The sequence below is a fragment of the Syngnathus acus genome, chromosome 11 (assembly GCF_901709675.1).
Source record: "Syngnathus acus chromosome 11, fSynAcu1.2, whole genome shotgun sequence".
Lineage (NCBI taxonomy): Eukaryota > Metazoa > Chordata > Actinopteri > Syngnathiformes > Syngnathidae > Syngnathus > Syngnathus acus.
In genome coordinates, this window is record NC_051096.1 from 1672499 (window position 1) to 1690313 (window position 17815).

General features: G+C 48.0%; 1 protein-coding gene across 2 annotated transcripts; it reads right to left on the reverse strand.

The window, feature by feature from the left end:
• Positions 1 to 1132: 1132 nt before the first annotated feature.
• LOC119130157 (zinc fingers and homeoboxes protein 2-like) lies at positions 1133 to 8458 on the reverse strand. Of its 2 annotated transcripts, none has more exons than XM_037263839.1 (4): positions 8308 to 8458; positions 6205 to 6274; positions 2762 to 5352; positions 1133 to 2114 (listed from the first exon to the last, which is right to left on the reverse strand). In XM_037263839.1, exons 3-4 carry the CDS (start codon positions 5197 to 5199, stop codon positions 2105 to 2107), a joined length of 2448 nt encoding a protein of 815 aa, XP_037119734.1. In that variant the 5' UTR covers positions 5200 to 5352; positions 6205 to 6274; positions 8308 to 8458; the 3' UTR covers positions 1133 to 2104. The 2 variants fall into 2 exon arrangements, with proteins under 2 accessions (XP_037119734.1, XP_037119733.1); XM_037263838.1 differs by lacking the exon at positions 8308 to 8458 and adding an exon at positions 7842 to 8252.
• Between the last annotated feature and the right edge of the window lie 9357 nt (positions 8459 to 17815).

Below are 17815 nucleotides of genomic sequence, written 5' to 3' on the forward strand. Positions count from 1 at the left end.
TTGAGCCTGTCACTTCCCACTAAGCATTTGTCTTTTGCTGACGTTCCCCGAGTGCCGAGCCAATTCCCGGAGGAGCCCGGGCCCCGTCGGAGTCAACCAGGATGACGTGACGCATCCGATGCCGACACATAGGCGTCGGTGACCGGCCCTCACGTGACAGGACGTCGTCTCAGAGATGGCGTGGTGGACCTCCGGCGGGCTCCCGAGGCCAAACGGAGAAAAGGCATCGAGACGCTTTTTTTTTTTTCTGCGACGACAATTTCAAACGCTGACGGATGAAAGCGGGCTGCGTGCCAGCCAGGCGCTGACGTCCTGACAGGAAGCGTGATCATCATCGCAGAGACGCCGAGCGAGACTCCCCAGTGACAAATCAAGTCTGCGCCATCAAAGCACACTCGTGACAAACTCGTCAACTTGTCTACCGGCAACAAAATTACCTTCAACTGGTACCGCCTTTGATGGTTTTGTCTTTGCGTCTCCTTTTTGTTCCCTGACTCGCTCAAAGTTATTTAGATGCTAACATGCTAGCAGCTGCGCGCGTGCGTGATCAATGCACAAGTTCAAAATCAATCAAAGCGGTACTGATGCACGCTCCCAGCGAGTCAAGACGGCGGGACCCGACTGACGGGGATTTTTGCAGATTGGGCAAGGAAAACAAAAGGACTAGAACTGATGATGAATGTGACAAACACGAGAAATAAAACAACTTGTACTTTTCGACCTTTGACAAGAACAGAGTGAACGACAAGCAGATCATCTGACTTTAGTATTTGCAGAACTTGACAAGAATGAGGAATTTCCGAACACGCTAATGCTGAAACTCATCCAAACTCACTGAAACTCACCTGGTTGACGCTTCACCACCATCTCCACTTGCTTCCCAGGATCAAAATCATGCTCGAGGACGATGACTAGCCGGCAGACACCAGGGGCCACGCGTCTAGACCAATGTGTGCTGAGACTGCATCACAGCTCCCTCTCGTGGACAAACGTCACAAGCACATCATTCTGCTTCTTGAGATCAACATTTTGTCTGCAAATTTACAGCCGATTTGGATATTTGTTAAAAGAAGCTAATATCGCCTGATAACATTGTCTGCAACCAGCGCTAACAGACTGCGAGTACAAGATGGTGGTGTAAAAAGCGTTTTATTGGAGGACATCACAATAAATTGACCTGGACACACAAATGTGAGTCAAAGGCGACACCTGAGACAAAATGTAGTCTCATCGAAGAAGCGTGAGAAAAAGAGAGGTGGGCCTGGCCTCTTCCAGCTGCTAACGGATAAAATCGGGTCCTTACTCGCACACGTACATTAGCTTACATTCATGTTGTCCTGTCTTGACTTCTTGACAGGACGACAAGCAACTGCAACCGAGAGGTCTTTGACATTCATCATGTCAAAGGACACGAAAGTGGTGATGCACCCCCATGTGGCATGACGCATGTAGTCCAAGATGATGGCGGCCCAAACATGACAACAAAACAGCACCTCGCTGCTGCACACTTCCAAAAAGTCCGTGGTGCGGCTTGGCTTATGGGTGGGTGGAGGAGGCTTCAGTCCGACTGAATGTGACGCTCAACAATAGCCCAAGGCGGGCGCAAGTCCAGGCGCCGTTCACAACTATTGCCAAGTGCTGTGTGTGCGCGCATTCTTTTGTTTGTAAAACCAGTGGAAACAGGCCATTTAAGAACAAAAGAATCACACACAATGCTCGCTGACAGTCTTTCATGCGCACTGACAAGCACGCACACACACACACACACACACACGCGCACACGCACACGAGTGGGAGTGGCTACATCTACTTCCAGGAAAATGTGTTGCAGTTCAGTCTCCATGGCAACCCTCCCCCCAAAAAAAGGTCCCAAAGTCAGCATCAATCAGCACATGGGGTAATCAAAAAGGCTGCCAGCCCCAACGCCGACATGAACTCTTGACGCAACCTAAGGAAGTGTTAGTACACGTTAGGCACGCCAGCTAAACCTTCTGTCAGACATCCTTGGGTGGGCGGAGACTCTTCACCCCGCTGAGGAGCCGGCGGATGATGGGAATGTGCCGTCGCCATTTGTCCAGCACTCGATGCAAAAGGACGGCTGTTGTTATTCGCACCTGCAAACAAGACCCAAGAAACAAAATCCAAGGCAAATTTAATGTCAAGCGAGGCAGCACGGACCAACTAGGCAAAGACAACAGTGAACCACATGGGCAAGCTCAGCAGACGGAACGCCACGAGAACGTACAAAATGGCAACGCTTTTTTTTCCCCCAGTGTGAAGCTTTTTTGCTGTGCCTGATGAGAAACTGCAAAAAAAAAAAGTCAAAGTGACGCTTTGACAGTGGGGGGGCCGACACCCACTGTTGCTATTTTGGGCATATCCGCTTTGAGTGAACTTTGCGTACGCGCTCTCGCACAAAGTGGAGCAAAATGCTCCAAATCCTAAAATCAGATGCCAAATTCAGCCGCTTTGAGGAATTGAATTGTCTCAAAACAGATCAAATAAAAGGAAGGTCTCGATTGAATTGGGAAAACAATACGGCGCTGGCATGCATGTCATACAAACACCGACTACCTAATGAGCCATTTGGTGAAATTTTGGACTCTCGGCAAGACGAGCGCTTGGCAGCAGGTGAGCTATCGGTTAGCTATCAACTTCCTTCAAACATTTAGCAATCAGTCGGACCTCAAGCGGACTCTGACGGGTAATCGCGGCTGCAGAAGGAAGCCATCGACTTGCCAAAGACGTGCGGATACGCTACCTGCCGGCAAGACGCTCTTGTAGCTCGCCGTGCTGCAGCGCGCTGAGGCCGTTAGCACGCGCTTCTGTCAGCCAGGCCGGCTCCGCCTCCAGAAGCTGGCAGCGCTCACGGGGGCTTTTGTCCGGCATCCCCGCACCGCCATTCAGTCTGCCATTGTGGAAGAATTGGGCGTGCAGCGTTGAGCGACTGTCGCGGAACCAGCGCGCCAGGTCCACGCAGGCCAGCCCGGGCCAAATCTCAGACGGAGCCGTCCCTTCACTTGGAGCAAAGTGATTGTTGAGAGGAGGAAAGGAGCGGCCTAAAGGCACAGAGCCACTTTTGGGATTGGCCGCACCAAAACTCTCGCTCGGGGCCAGCGTTGCATCCCGGTCCACCTCAGTTGACCTCTTTGCGCCCATCGAGCTGAGGAGCGCCAGTTCCAGGTTGTCCCGGAGCGCCCGGCGATCGGCAAACCAGCCGTCCAGTTGGCTGCGGGACAGCCCGGTGGCGACAGCTAGACGGTCGGTGTCGGTGCGAGAGACAAGGCTGTTCTTCTGGAAGTGCTCCTCCAGGATCTCCAGCTGCTGCGTCGTCTTGCCCTTCATTCTTTCTGGCAGCGGGAAGTGAGCGGGAACCGCCGACTCGTGCTGAGAGTGGACAAGCGGGGACTGGCCACGAGCGCTCAAAGACTCGCCGTGCGTCCCTTCGGCTTGGGCGCCGCCTTCATCTTGGGCACTCGGGTCCAGTTGTGGAAAGCCGGCGGGGAATTTGGCCGGCGTGTGTACGGACCGGATGACGGGGGGGCGAGGGGTGACAAGTGAAGGTAAACTTGGGAATGTCATATTGGCGGTGTTGGGAAGCGTCTCATTGGAAAGGCAGGGCATCAGGAGCGGGCTTTTAAAGGGTGGGGCAAAGATGGGCAGCGGCGCAATCGTAGGCCTTGTTAAGGACTCTGGAAAGACCATGGATGGCAGCGACACTACAGCTTTGGCTTTTGCCGACCAAGAGGGAAGCTTGCCCTGGGCGCATGGCGATGAAGAAGAGGAGGTGGACGTCAGTAGAGTGGACCACTTTGTCACGTCCGTTGCAAATGGGGCCACACCGGCCAGCGCAGCCACAGACTGGCGCTCTTTTTCCTCATTGGGGCCTCCTCGACTCGGGGTGACTGTCATTACAGGTCGCTTAGACTCGGGACCGCAAGGAGTCGTCGGGGGGCGTTTGAGCGCGTGAGCGGAGCCGACGGCACCTCCGGTGGCCGTCAAGTGGACATGGTCAGAACCCGGCCGAGGGGCAAGGCCCCGAGATGAGGCTGTGAACGTGTGATGGAGAGCCGGGATGGAGCCATTGAACATCTTCTTCCTGGCCTCCTCCACCTCCTCCGGGGACCACGTGATTCCCTGCTTGAGCCGCTGAGCGGTGAACCAAACTTTGATTTGCTCCTCCGGGTGCTTGGAGGCGGCTGTCAGCCAGGACAGTTCGGCATGCGTCGGGTAAGGGAACTTATTGAAGGAGGCCATGAGAGTAGGGTTGTGGTCCAAGGAAGGGTTGTACTCGGCACTGTTGAGAGGAACGGCCACTTGGGCTTGGTAGTCATAATTAGGCGGGCGCTGGAGCACGGGGGTTACGTGGGACGGGTCTCGTAGGACCGAGGGCTCAGCCACGATGACGTCAAGCGTCGGGCTGGGATCCTGGGGCTCGGAGATTCGCTCACTGCCGTGGAGGGCCTGGACGGAGTCTGGCCAATCCGCTGCGGGGTGTAAGCCAGGCAGGAGCACACGAGTGTCACATCCGGATTGGCCGTCGCTTCCGGACTGGCCGTCTCTTCCGGACTGGCCGTCGCTTCCCGATCGGTCGTCGCTTCCCGATCGGTCGTCGCTTCCCGATCGGTCGTCGCTTCCCGATCGGCCGTCGCTTCCCGATCGGCCGTCGCTTCCCGATCGGCCGTCGCTTCCCGATCGGCTGTCGCTTCCTGATTGCTCTTCCCCCTGGAACTGGATGGTCTGCTCCAAGACGATCTGACGGTTCTTCTTGATCCTCTTGAACTCAAAATTGCTCTCGTGAGGATGAAGGCTCCTGTTGTGCTCTGCGAGAAGCTCATACTTGGTGGCGTTGAAGTCGCAGATGGCGCAGTGGTAAAGTGGATTGAGAATCACATCGGGGTGGCTGGAGTCCACATGCTCTGTGAAGACTTGAAGGTTCCGACACCGGAACGGGCAGCATTTGCACTGGTAGCCTTGCAACTGGCACACTTCCCGCTCCTCGTCTGACGCCTTCTCAGGGCAGAGGTTGTCTCGGTCCGGACCACCCGCTTTCTCGCGGCCGTGGCTTTTCTCACAAGGCTCGGACTCGTCTGTCAGATTATCAGATGACATTTCCACGTCTGGCACTTTCTTGGAGTCACTCGGCCCTCGGACCACGCAGGGGGCGGCCGACATTCTGCGAGCGGGCATCGTACTCATCGGGGCCGACGAGGGCTGTGAGCGCTTCTTGTGCAGGGTCCCGAGTGAGAGACGCGGGGCGAGCACGGTGGCGTTCCGATCCAGGCTCTGCTTGGCACCAGCACCAGAGTCCAATATCAGCCAAGCGGGATTTTGCGAGGGATCAACCCAGACCTGCCCAAGAGAAAGAGAGACGTCACTGCAGACATGGCACAGATGCTGACCGCACCGAGCTCGAGCCCCTCCTTTCTTTCCATCTTGGCATAATTTTCCAGCCCGCTTTCGGATCCCAATGGGAAGAACACTGGGGCGTTAGAAGGCGCAGGTCATATGAGCATCTCAAGGCAGCAAGTGCAAATTGCGCCAGCTCAAAGTCAATTTTGACCCTTGGGTGAGGAAACACCCTGTCGCAGCATTTTGTGGACTCGAAGCACTCTGAACATCTGGGTCTGGCATTTTAACTTTCAAGCGAGCCCGGCCGGCGTCCATTTCAGCTCGATTTGCACACAGTTTGGATTCTTTTTTGTCTTTAAGGCGCCATCGCTGGAGTTGACGCCCAGCAAGAGACGCAAGTTGATTGGCAGGCACGCCGGAGGAAGGTCGCTGGAGCCTTCAGGGCCCCAAAAACATCTTTTGATCATTTGGAGTCGCTCGGGCTCTTTCATTATCACTTGGCACGCTGGAGAGATGAGCAAGAACACGCTCTTATTTGGGGCTGTGTTGAGGTTACCATGGCAACGTGTGACATCACATAGGAAACGATTGGCCCTCACAAAGCGCAAAGCTATGACCGAGAAAGTGATTGGATCTCACTGAGCTGAAATTTGCTTGTTGGCAGGTAAGACGAAAAAAAGACACCATTAAAAAAAAAACACACAAAGGCGCGTGCACTCACACGCACGTAGAGGGGTGGTTTCCGTGGAAACGGGTCGAGATGCCAAGACGGAGCGGAGTGAGGGCGCTCGGAAAACACGGGAGCCGCAAAATGGCGTGATCTCAGCCGTAAAGACGATGCTGCGTACTTACCAAACTTCCTCAAAGGGGAGGAGCGCAATACCAGTGGGCGGGGCCTGTCGTGGTGCACGTCTTAACGAGGCTGTGGGAACACAAAGCAAAACGCGCAAATCAGATTTTGAAAAAAAAAAAAAAAAAAAATCCATTTCTATGGCATTGTTCAAAACTGGGACAGCGTGATTTCAAAGTGATGGCAGCATTTCAGACGCAATGGTTCTGCTTTCACTTGTCCAGGTCAGACAAGATTGACTGAGATGTTTCCATTGTTTTGCGTTGCTATGGAGAAGCCTTCAGAACTTTTGGGCCGGTCATGTGATCTTCGACACCGTGTGATCTTTGAGATCCTGCGTGATGGTGAGGGCCGAGTGGAGATTAGGTCCAAGCCCGACACACCCGCTCAAAAGACGCATTAAGCCGTGGCCGCCATCTTGTGAGATCTGAGGGCAGATTGTTGCTTAGTTTTAGCTCCTCGGCTGCCTTCGGGCGCTTTGGCTAAAACGGGTTTATCTGCAAACGGCGCCAGCTTGCCAACAGTTGGCTGTTTGTGCTCAACAGGCATGATGTCTGTTTGGTTAAAGGGGGCGTGGCCAAGGCGGCCCGCGGGATCAGCACCCTGAACGGCCTTCAAAGTCGCCAACTGCGATTTTGCTTGGCTAGGAAAAAAAAAAATCAGCGGGCTTCTCGGCATCAGCAACAAGTGCAGATCAGTATAGAAGATGCCATCTTGGATCCGCCATATTTAACAACCAGAAGAGTAACTCAGAAAAGCTTTGGCTTGACCTGCAGCTTTAGGCTGTTTTGGACTCTTCTCCGGCGTCAACTTCAACACATTCTGAAGGATAAAGTTTTGTCAAATGCTGCGCGCGGGGTCCCAAAAATCTGTACCGGAGAAAGCAGGGAAAGCAGAAAGCTTCACATGCCTCCACCACAAGGAGCAGTGCCATCTGATTGGCCGCCATCCCAATGCACAAGCATGTCACAAGATGAAAGGCTGACGCGAGCGACGGCTAAACGCAGCAGGAAGTGATCAGTGCCCCAAAATAGGAAAAATATTTCACATTTCGGTGGCGGGTGCGTCGGGGGTGGGGGTGAAATAACAGCACGGAAAGTTTTGAGCCTGCTTCTCAAGCATGTGCGAGACACGCCTAATTCTCCCCTGGAAAATGTCCCAACAACAAAAGCGGAGCAAAACGAACTCAATCTCCTCGCTGAACGCAATTCAAGTGGAGAAACTGACGACATTCCCGTCAGATGATTTTCAAACAATTCCTGGGTCCAATGTAGGGTGGACAAGGCAGCCGTTGACAGCTAGGCATGCCTTGTCACACGTTTCCCGATGCTCAAGTCCTGCCGGCCCCAAGAAGACGACTGGCGAGGACGTCTGTCACCTGCACCACGTTCACAAGTTCAAATGAACACTTTTCCACCACTGCCACGGCTGCTGACCGCCACGAGACAAAATGACACGCACATCCAATACACACACAAATACACACAAGAATATATGTCTGACACGACAGTAAAACACGAATACACAAAAATAGACAAAGCTCGAAAAGCGCAAACCGACGCAGGAAGAAACACAAAGGAGAAAGGACACACAATAAGCAGGACAAGACACACGTACACAACCGGCAGTGCGAGTTTACCTCAGATGACCCCGCTGTGTGATGTTAGCTTAGCATCGTCACACGCTGGCGTCCGGCAGGAGGCGGACGAAAAGCACTCGAGCGAGCGCACAAACTCAGACGGACAAACAACCCGAGCAGGACCCGAGCTGACCCGGAGCGGTTAGTCACAATCCTTCAGGCTAAACAAGTTAGCCTCCTCGCCATCCACGCTACGCGTCTGACGTTCAGGCTGCACTTTCGCCTGCGAGCGGTAGGGGTCACCACGGGGGCGGCGGGACACGGCCAAAGTGGAAAAGACAGCGCCGTGACGACACAAGTACTCCCACCCGGAGCCCGCAATCGCTACAGTGGAGCTCAGACGTTAACCGAACCAGCGGGCGGCCGGCCGGGCAACGTCAAAGTTGACTGTTGCTACATCGAGTTGGTCCAAATTGACCCGATTGGCGGTGCGACAAGTTGTCCAAGTGTCCTGCCGGCTTCTTACCTGGCGGTGTCGCATCAACCCGTCACGCGTGTCGCAGCAAAGATCCAAGAAGCAGAGACACACATGCACTCACGCACACGAGCATGCACACGCAAAAATAAATAAAGAAAAAACATCACTCGCGCTGCACGACACGCCATGTGACCATTTACGTCATAACTCATTTACATTCATGAAAAGTTGACGCCCCCGCCCCTCCCGTGGAGATACCGAGAACGTGGAGGTCCTGAAGTCACGCGAGGTCTATGGCCGGACGTCACTCATTGCCTACAGTTTACGGCGTAGACTCCATTCCATATATGGAATAACCTAAAATAGATGACAAAATTAAATCCATCAAATATAAAATATTAATCCCTAAACCAGCTGTAAATTGTATAAATAATGTACAGAAGTTGCATTGCTTTGTTTTAAACAACCATTGATCCGTACATGTGAAGTGTGGTTATTTCTGTAACTTGATATAGACTTAGATTAGGTATATGTGTAATAGACGTCTATATTAGGTCTATGTGTAGGCTGCGTACAGCCAGGGCCGGACTGGGAGATTTTTTCAGGCCAGGAGTCAGTTATGTACCCTGGCCTTGCCCACACGTCCATGTTCACACCCACACTTAAATGCATGGGCACAAGCAAAACGCATTTGTGCGCACACACATGCACACAATCATTCATTTTTTGGTTTTGTTTAGACATTTGTTTAGACGGAAAAACAAATCAAAATCTCTAGAATGAGGGCGAGCAAAATAATCAAAAGGCCTCTCTGAGTCTGACTGTCTGTTTGTGTCCTGAGTTTCCCTTGCACTGCTCCCTGAACTTGTCTTGCCATTATACTCTGCATCTGCTAGGAGTGTCAGAACAACCAGCATAATAATTACCGTTTTTTTCCGTGTATAATACGCAAAATTCAACTAATTTATTGTCCTAAAATCTGGGGTGCGCATTATACATGGGTACAAAATTTTTTTTAATTTAAAAAAAAAAAAAAATTATTTTCTTTTTTTCTTTTTTTTTTTAAGAAAATCATGGTACAACAAAACCAACAACAGGACTGACCGACAAAGACGTGGAACAAAAAGACAGGGTGACATTACCAAAGACAGGAACAGACACCAAACAGACATCATGACAGTAACACATGCAATGATCCGACGGTGAGCGAGGGGCAGACAGGACTTAAATACAAAACACGTTACAAAAACAATAGTGTGTTTGTACTGTGCTCTGGTCATTTCGTCAAAGAAGGGATAATAGTCCTCTTCTCTTCTTGACTGACAATGAATGTGATAGTTTAATACAATCAGCAAATAACAAAATGCGTATTACAGGTAATATTTTATTTCACAACACTTTGCCTTGTTCCTTTCGTCTCTGCTGTTCACTTCAAACACGCTCCATACGAACGCAATGCTCTCGTATCAGACGCTTGCTCGATCACCTGCTCGTTTGCTGTCACAATGTACCCTACACAAATCCGAAACATTTGTTGCGGCTCCGAGTCACGACGAGGGGCAAGTTTTGGTTTCCAAGGGTGTTTTTATTCCTCTTCAACGTCTCTCCCATACAGAGCCGCCTTTTTCACATGTCCGCACGTCACTTTCCTCTCTTTTCATCTGATCGGGGTGGTGCCTTTACGGGCAGTCGGAGAAATCAACGCCAACAAAAAAAAATACATCCAGCCTAGTTAAGACCATACCAAAGACTATAAAAATGGGACCCATTGCCTCCCTGCGTGTGTGACGATCATTGGGACTTAAAAAAAATAAAATAAAAAAATAAAAATAATAAATAAATAAATAAAAGAAGTTGGGTGCGTATTATACATGGGTACAGGCTTTTTTCCAGCATCAACATGCCATTTTTAGGGTGCGTATTATACATGGAGGCGCATTATACACGGAAAAAAACAGTATATTATCAACAATAACACATTTAATCAATATCAAAAGAATGATATGGTTAAATACCGTTTTTTTCTATGTATAATGCGCAAAATTTAACTAATTTATTGTCCTAAAATCTTGGGTGCGTATTATACATGGGTACAACAATTTTTGAAGAAAATCTCCCTCGAAATAAAACTTGAAATCACCTTTCTTCTTGTTTGTTGTCAATCGCACATCGCATTCAGCCATCCTGCCCAACACAGTCAGTAAAATTCATAATTGACGACACATTATTTGATGCGATGATGCAATCCTTGATGGTGTGTTATTGTCAAATATTGTTCGTTTTTTAATCTCCATCGCAAACCGGATATCATACGGAGGCCACCATTACAGATGCGCAGAACGGATGCGCAAGACACGTCAATCGCGCATCGCATTCAGCCGTCCTGCCCAACACACTTAGTCAGTAAAATTCATAATTGACGACACATCGTTTGATGCGATGGTCCAATCCTTGATGGTGTGTTATTGTCAAATATTGTTTGTTATTTAATCTCCATCGCAAACCGGATATCATACGGAGGCCGCCATTACAGATGCGCAGAACGGATGCGCAAGACACGTCAGCTATATAAAGAGCGATACTTCAGTTCTCTACCTAAATGCGTATTACAGGTAATATTTTATTCCACAACACTTTGCCTTGTTCCTTTCCTCTCTGCTGTTCACTTCAAACACGCTCCATACGAACACAATGCTCTCGTATCAGACGCTTGCTCGATCACCTGCTCGTTTGCTGTCACAATGTACCCTACACAAATCCGAAACATTTCTCCGCTATCGAGTTTGCTAGCGCATGCGCAGTGATACTGACCGGCAGAATAACATCCGGTTGTTCCCAAAGATGATCTTTTTTCTGAAATAATTTTACGTTTACGGACTTAAGTAGGAGTCAAAATTTGGGTGCGTATTATACATGGGTACCGGCTTTTTTCCAGCATCAACATGCCATTTTTAGGGTGCGTATTATACATGGGGGCGCATTATACATGGGAAAATCGGTATATGCTTTTTTTCCAAATGTTTCATGCATAGTCATAGCCTATTCAATCCCATGCATTGATAGATGACTGTCTGTTCTTTACCTGTCAGCTGCTCTGAGCTAGTACTGGGCTTACTGTCTGAAGCACCAAAACTGGCAATATTTCCACTTTTGTATAGGAAACATAGACATATATTTTAATATTAATTTAGCCAGGGCCAGTTACAAAGGTTAGAGCTAGGGGTGTAACGATTCATCGATACACATCGATTAATCGATATAATGCTCTACGATTTATTGGCATCGATGCTAAACGTAAACATCGATTTATATCGCCGTGTTTGACCTCGGACATTAGACGCGACTTTATTTTGAAATCCAGTTCATTGTTGCTTGCTTCCTCTTTCCGGGAGCAGTACGCGGCGTGCTGTGTTGTGAGCAGAGCAGGCACGTGAAAGGGGAGCCGACAACTACGCGGCTCCTGGGCTGGTGCTATGGCTAGTGTCCAAGAAGACGAGGAAATTCGCTCCCCTTTGGGCTTCAAGTCATTCGTTTGGAAGCACTTTGGATTCCAAAGAAAAGATGGCTCAACGGACAATTAAAATTATTGTAAATAAATAGTTCAGTAATGCACTTTAAAGTTAATGGTATTACAAAAAAAAAAGAATATTCATTTTTCTTTACTTATATGAGAAAAAATATAGGAATTTGATAAAGTTCAGTGTTAAAATAAGCACTTTGTATACTACAATACTCTTGTAATTTCCTAAATAAAGAGTTTGCAGTACCTTGTTGATTTTGCGTATGAATTGTTATAAATCAGGATATTGTTCTATATTTTTTATTTAAAAAAAATAAAATAAAATAAAAATATCGATCGTGGAGCACTATATCGTGATGTATCGTGAATGAATCACAGCAGGCTTTAAGATATCGGCAATAATCGTATCGTAGTCCCTTGTATCGATATGATATCGTATCGTGATAAAACCCGCGATTTACACCCCTAGTTAGAGCACAGGTGTCAAACTCAAGGCCCGGGGGCCAGATACAGCCCGCCACATCATTTTATGTGGCCTGCGAAGACAAATTGTGCATCAAATTCGTGTGTCATTACTAGAATTGCAAATTGTCTTCACTTTTAATGAGATCTTTTTTTTTTAATATTTGACCAGATTTTACTCGTCTGATTTAAAAACGAGTTATTTGTCAATTTGTTTTGTAGCTTTTACTGGATATAACAGGGGTGGGCAAACTTTTTGACTTGCGGGCCGAATTGGGTTCTAAATTTTGACCGGGGGGCCGAACCAGGGGCAGATGGATGTAGTGTTTGTGTGAAGTAATATAAATGACACGTAAAGGTCATTGCATAAAAGGTTTTTACTTTTAGTAGATACTAAAGCATGGACATTAAAAAAAAGCTTTTTGAAAACAAATGAATTTTTTAACAGCATTAAAAAAATATTTCACCAAAAAACTACTATCAGTGATTCTTATTAAATACGACACTGTTATGATGAATAACATCACTTCAGCGCCTGCAGGTCAGATTCATGAAATATGTTTATCTAATGAGGCGAAATCACATCAAACGGCAAACATTCTGGCCAAATACATCGTCTTGAAGAATCAGTGAAAGAATACATCTAAATAAAGTAATAAAGAAATCAATAGTATTGTTGGTTTCCCTTTTTTGCTAGTGCATCATAGTCTGGAGTAAAATTTGTTGTGGTAATTCTTAGGATAGAGCCGAGGTGTCGGTCCGTTAACTTAGATCTGTGACGGGCTTTGTTGACGTTCATGTGGCTGAACGTCTTCTCACACACGTAGGTCAAGCCAAATTGTCCACTCTTTTTTTAACATTTGGCACTCAGTGTCCACCTTTCTTTTCTTCGGGCCACTCATTTTAATGGAATGATTCCAGGGGAAGGTTTGTGGGTGGCATTAGCGTAAAACTGTATCTGAAAACTCAGCGCGCGAATTACGAGAATATTGACGTCACAGCCTACACTCGAAATTCGGCACTGATAGATGAAATTACTACGTACTACTGAGTACGCACACGCACTTGTGAGTGTGCACCGAGCTTTCTGACACGGCTCCCGGGAGTAAATGCGCGGGCGGGCGGGCGCTTCCCCATCTACCGGGGAAACATAGTAATTGCAGGGAAAATGACCCAAAAAAAATTTAATAATACAATTTATTCAGGTTTGGCGGGCCGGATTAAACGGCCCCGTGGACCGGATGGGGCCCGCGGGCCGTAGTTTGCCCATATCTGGTCTATTCAGAGGTGCTGGAGAGGAGTGAGGTCGAACCTTGGATTCAGGAGGAGCAGTGTGGCTTTTGTCCTGGCCGTGGAACAGTGGACCAGCGCTCTACACCCTCGGCAAGATCCTCCAGGGGACATGGGAGTTCGCTCAACCAGTCCACATGTGTTTTGTGGACTTGGAGAAGGCGTTCGACCGTGTCCCTCAGGAAGTTCTGTGACAGAATTTCTCGGACGACCCAGGACGCGCTGGAGAGACTATGTCTCTCGGCTGGCCTGGGAACGCCTTGGGATCCCCCGGGATGAGCTGGATGAAGCGGCTGGGGAGAGGGAAGTCTGGGAGTCCCTCCTAAAGCTGCTGCCCCCGCGACCCGACCCCGGAAGAGGATGGATGGATGGATGGATGGATGGATGGATGGACGGACGGACGGACGGACGGACGGACGGACGGACGGATGGATGATGGATGGACAAAGACAACATATTTAATGCTCAAACTCATAAACTTTATTTTATTTTTCAAATAATAATTAACTTAGAATTTCATGGCTGCAACACGTGCAGTAGAAGTGTAAGGGATCAGACAGTACAGCCAAGTGCGTCGCGACAGAGACTTTATTGTGGGGGGGAAGATGGGAATAGCTGGCCCTGGAGCGGCGATCTGGCTGGGGTGGACAGGCAATTCTGCGGGATTTCCGAATTGTTAAGCGAGTCAGTTTCACAGGGACTGATGAGGGAAGCAGCATCACGGGACAGACTGACATTCGGGTCTGCGCTGGCGGCGCTGATATAGCGCTGTCAATGAGCCCGTGGCAGGTGGCGGCGATTCCGTTGACAGGGGGGTGTGGTCGTGTCGCAGGTGGCGCCAGCACGTGACAAGAAGTTGGGAAAGGGCATGTTTACCACTTCGTTACATCACCCTTCCTTTTAATAACACTCAATAAACGTTTTGGAAGAGAGGAGACTAATTCTGTTAGCTTCTCATGTGGAATTCTTTCCCATTCTTGCTTGATGAACCGCTTCAATTGTTCAACAGTCAGGGGTCTTCCCTGTCGTATTTTATGCTTCATAATGCGCCACACATTTTCAATGGGAGACAGGTCTGGACTGCAAGCAGGCCAGGGGAGAACCTGGACTCTTCTACTTCGAAGCAACGCTGTTGTAGCACGTGCAGAATGTGTGTTAGGGTTGATAGATTAGTTTGATCCTATGATTATGTTGGAATGTAACCTGTAATCATTAACCAAACTTGTCCTGTCTTAACAAAGTGCTAAGATCCTTTGAACTGATTGACCAGCTGCAGAGGACGCAATCAAAGTTGTTCTGTTTATACATCGTAAAATACCCCCTGCTATGATTTGATCAGAGGCCAGGGGCTTCAACCCCACCCTGTCCACTCTCACCCCCACTCTCACCCCCACCCTGTTTCTCTCAATAAAATTTTTCTTGCAAGAGGCCTGAGTCAGACCTCATTCGATCATCGCTGTACGCACAGCGACGAATGACTCTCCACTTGCAAGTGCTTAAAAAGGGCATACTGTCTCTCGTGTGGTTCTTGCAAAAATAAGTTAGAGTGAACACCACTCTAACAATGTGGCTTGGCATTATCTTGCTGAAATAAGCAGCAGCGTCCATCGCTTGGACGGCAGCATATGTTGCTCCAAAATCTGTATGTACCTTTCAGCATTTATGTTGCCTTCACAGAAATGTAAGTCACCCATGCAATGGGAACTAATGCACCCCTATACCATCACAGATGCTGGCTTTTGAACTTTGCATTGATAACAGTCCGGATGGTCGGTTTCCTCTTTGGTCCGGAGGACATGACGTCCAGTGTTTCCAAAAACAATTTGAAAAGTGCACTCATCAGGCCACAAATCACTTCTCCATTGTGCACCATTTTACATGAGCTCGGGCCCAGAGACCCCGGCGGCGTTTCTGGATGATGTTCCTAAACGGCTTTCGCTTTGCATGGTAGAGTTTTAACCCGCACTTACTGATGTAGTGACGAACTGTATTTACTGACAGTGGTTTTCTGAAGTTTTCCTGAGCCCATTTGGTGATATCCTTTACACACTCATGTCGGTTTTTAAGGCAATGCCGTCTGAGAGATCGAAGGTCACGGTCATTCAGTCTTGGTTTTCGGCCGTGGCGCTTACGTGCAGTGATTTCACCAGATTCTCTGAACCTTTTGATGATATTATGGACCGTAGATGTTGAAAACCCTCAATTCCTTGCAATTTTGCTTTGAGAAATGTTGTTCTTAAACTGTTCAACTATTTTTTCACGCAGTTGTGGACAAAGTGGTGAACCTCGCCTCATCCTTGCTTGTGAATGACTGAGCATCTTTGGGGAGGCTCCTTTTATACCCAATCATGGTACCCAATTAGCCTGATCACATGTGGGATGTTCCAAATAGGTGTTTGATGAGCTTTTCTCAGCTTTCTCAGTATTTTTTGCCACTTTTCCCAACTTTTACTGGACGTGTTGCAGCCATGAATTGTTGCAAGTTAACAGTGACGTGCGGTGAGGGTTGGTGTTGGTGAGGCACTGACAGAGTCAGATTTACAAACGTACTGTATGACGCTAAGGCACTGACTCACAAGTCAGATTTACATGCATACATGGTTGTTATGCCATTCTTGATTAAATGTAATAACATTTTAAACACACCACTGTACATTTAAACACACCACTGCAGTATTCTTACCTTTACTTGTAAATGAAGTCCATTCTCCTGTCCTTCTGGACGAAGATCTCGATGACAGGGAAAGCAATCAAGTCGACTTTTGGCAGCACAACCACAAAGCCAGTCTTTTTTAGAGTACCAATCCTTTTGAAACGAACGTGTTGGTAGTCCGTCCCGGGAGGCCCGTAGTTTGAATTAATCCTCGCAAATCTGGCGTTGGTCTTCCCTTACTTATGGTTTCTTGCTTTGACTGAAAGTCAAGTTTTAAAAAAATTCTTATTTTCGAGATTATATCCTCCATTGTCAGGGAAAACAAAGCCAAATAGCAACGCGTTAGCACCGAATGTTGTTGGTTGTTTTTCTTTTCTTTTTCTTCTTCTTAATTTACTCTCGCATTTACTCGTGTCGTGAACTATTAGCCGGAGGCTCACTATCGCCCCATCTTCGCGGCAAAGGTACTGGCTGCCTCAAGGCTCGTATTTTCACCCGCTGACTGCAAGCAAGCACGCGCCGTTTGCACGCGCTCAGTACAGTGTGTGAGTGGTGCACACTCTCACACGCACGCCCTGAGCGGCACAACCTGTCACTGCCGCAGCCTCCATGATTCTCGTCTCCCGTTTTTATTTGAACAAGAAATACAGCTATTTTGACTATGAAAATGATCCAAATGTATAGGAAACACACCAAAATTGCATTAAAAGCATAGACCACAGGACAGATATTATATTATGTTTTATTATATTATTCATTTTTTAACAACTTATGGTGACAGCTGAGGAAACCATGTTGAGCCCTATATTGCCCCTGGTGGCAAGGTGAGGCACTGCCTCACCTGCCTCCTATGAGTGCACGTCCCTGCAAGTTAAAAAGTCGAGAGCAGGTGAGCATCGGAAATGTGTATGTTTAAAGAAGCAAAATGTCGCCATCTGTCAGTGGCTCAAGTCCACTGCATTAAGGATCCGTCGTCATCTGACACTCAAGGACTGTTTATTGGCAACCACAGAGGGTGTCAAAAAGAACGTTCTTTTATACTATATTGTGTGCTTACGATATTTATAGTATTGTTTGCCTGCAATTAAATCTTTATGATGTGACCATTTGTTATTTCTGCTTGCGTATGCTAAATGTATGTTTTGAGTTAGTTTGCTTCCGTTGTATTATGATGTGTGAAGGTTTGTCCAATCCTAGCATTACCACTAGTGGTCTGTACTCTGTACAATCAAAAGCTTTCAAAAGCAAAAAAAAAAAAAAAAAGAGGTACCACAGTGAGCACGAAAAAAAACCCAGATGTATTTTATGTAGCCTATTTGCAATTTGGGTCAGTTCGGTTCAGTGCTTCAAAAGTGCAGTGCACATCTTTGCATGAAACTGTCAGGGGTCATGATGCCATCAATTTGTTTGACATCTAATGCTTGATTTGTGCAGTACATTAAGCGCAGGCTATAGTGCCATCTCGTGTGGGGTTTGCATGTCTGCATGCGTAGGTTTCCTCCCACGTTTCAAAATCATTCATGATAGGCCGATTGACCGCTCCTACTTGTTTTCTTTTTTTTTTTGGAAGGGGGGTGATGGGAATGATGTGGGTCCTGCCACTGCCTGGCACCCAGTTCAGGATGTGCCCC

Excerpts from the sequence above, each read along its gene's own strand:
- LOC119130157 (XM_037263839.1), bottom strand. The coding sequence starts at position 5,199 with ATGAGTACGATGCCCGCTCGCAGAATGTCGGCCGCCCCCTGCGTGGTC.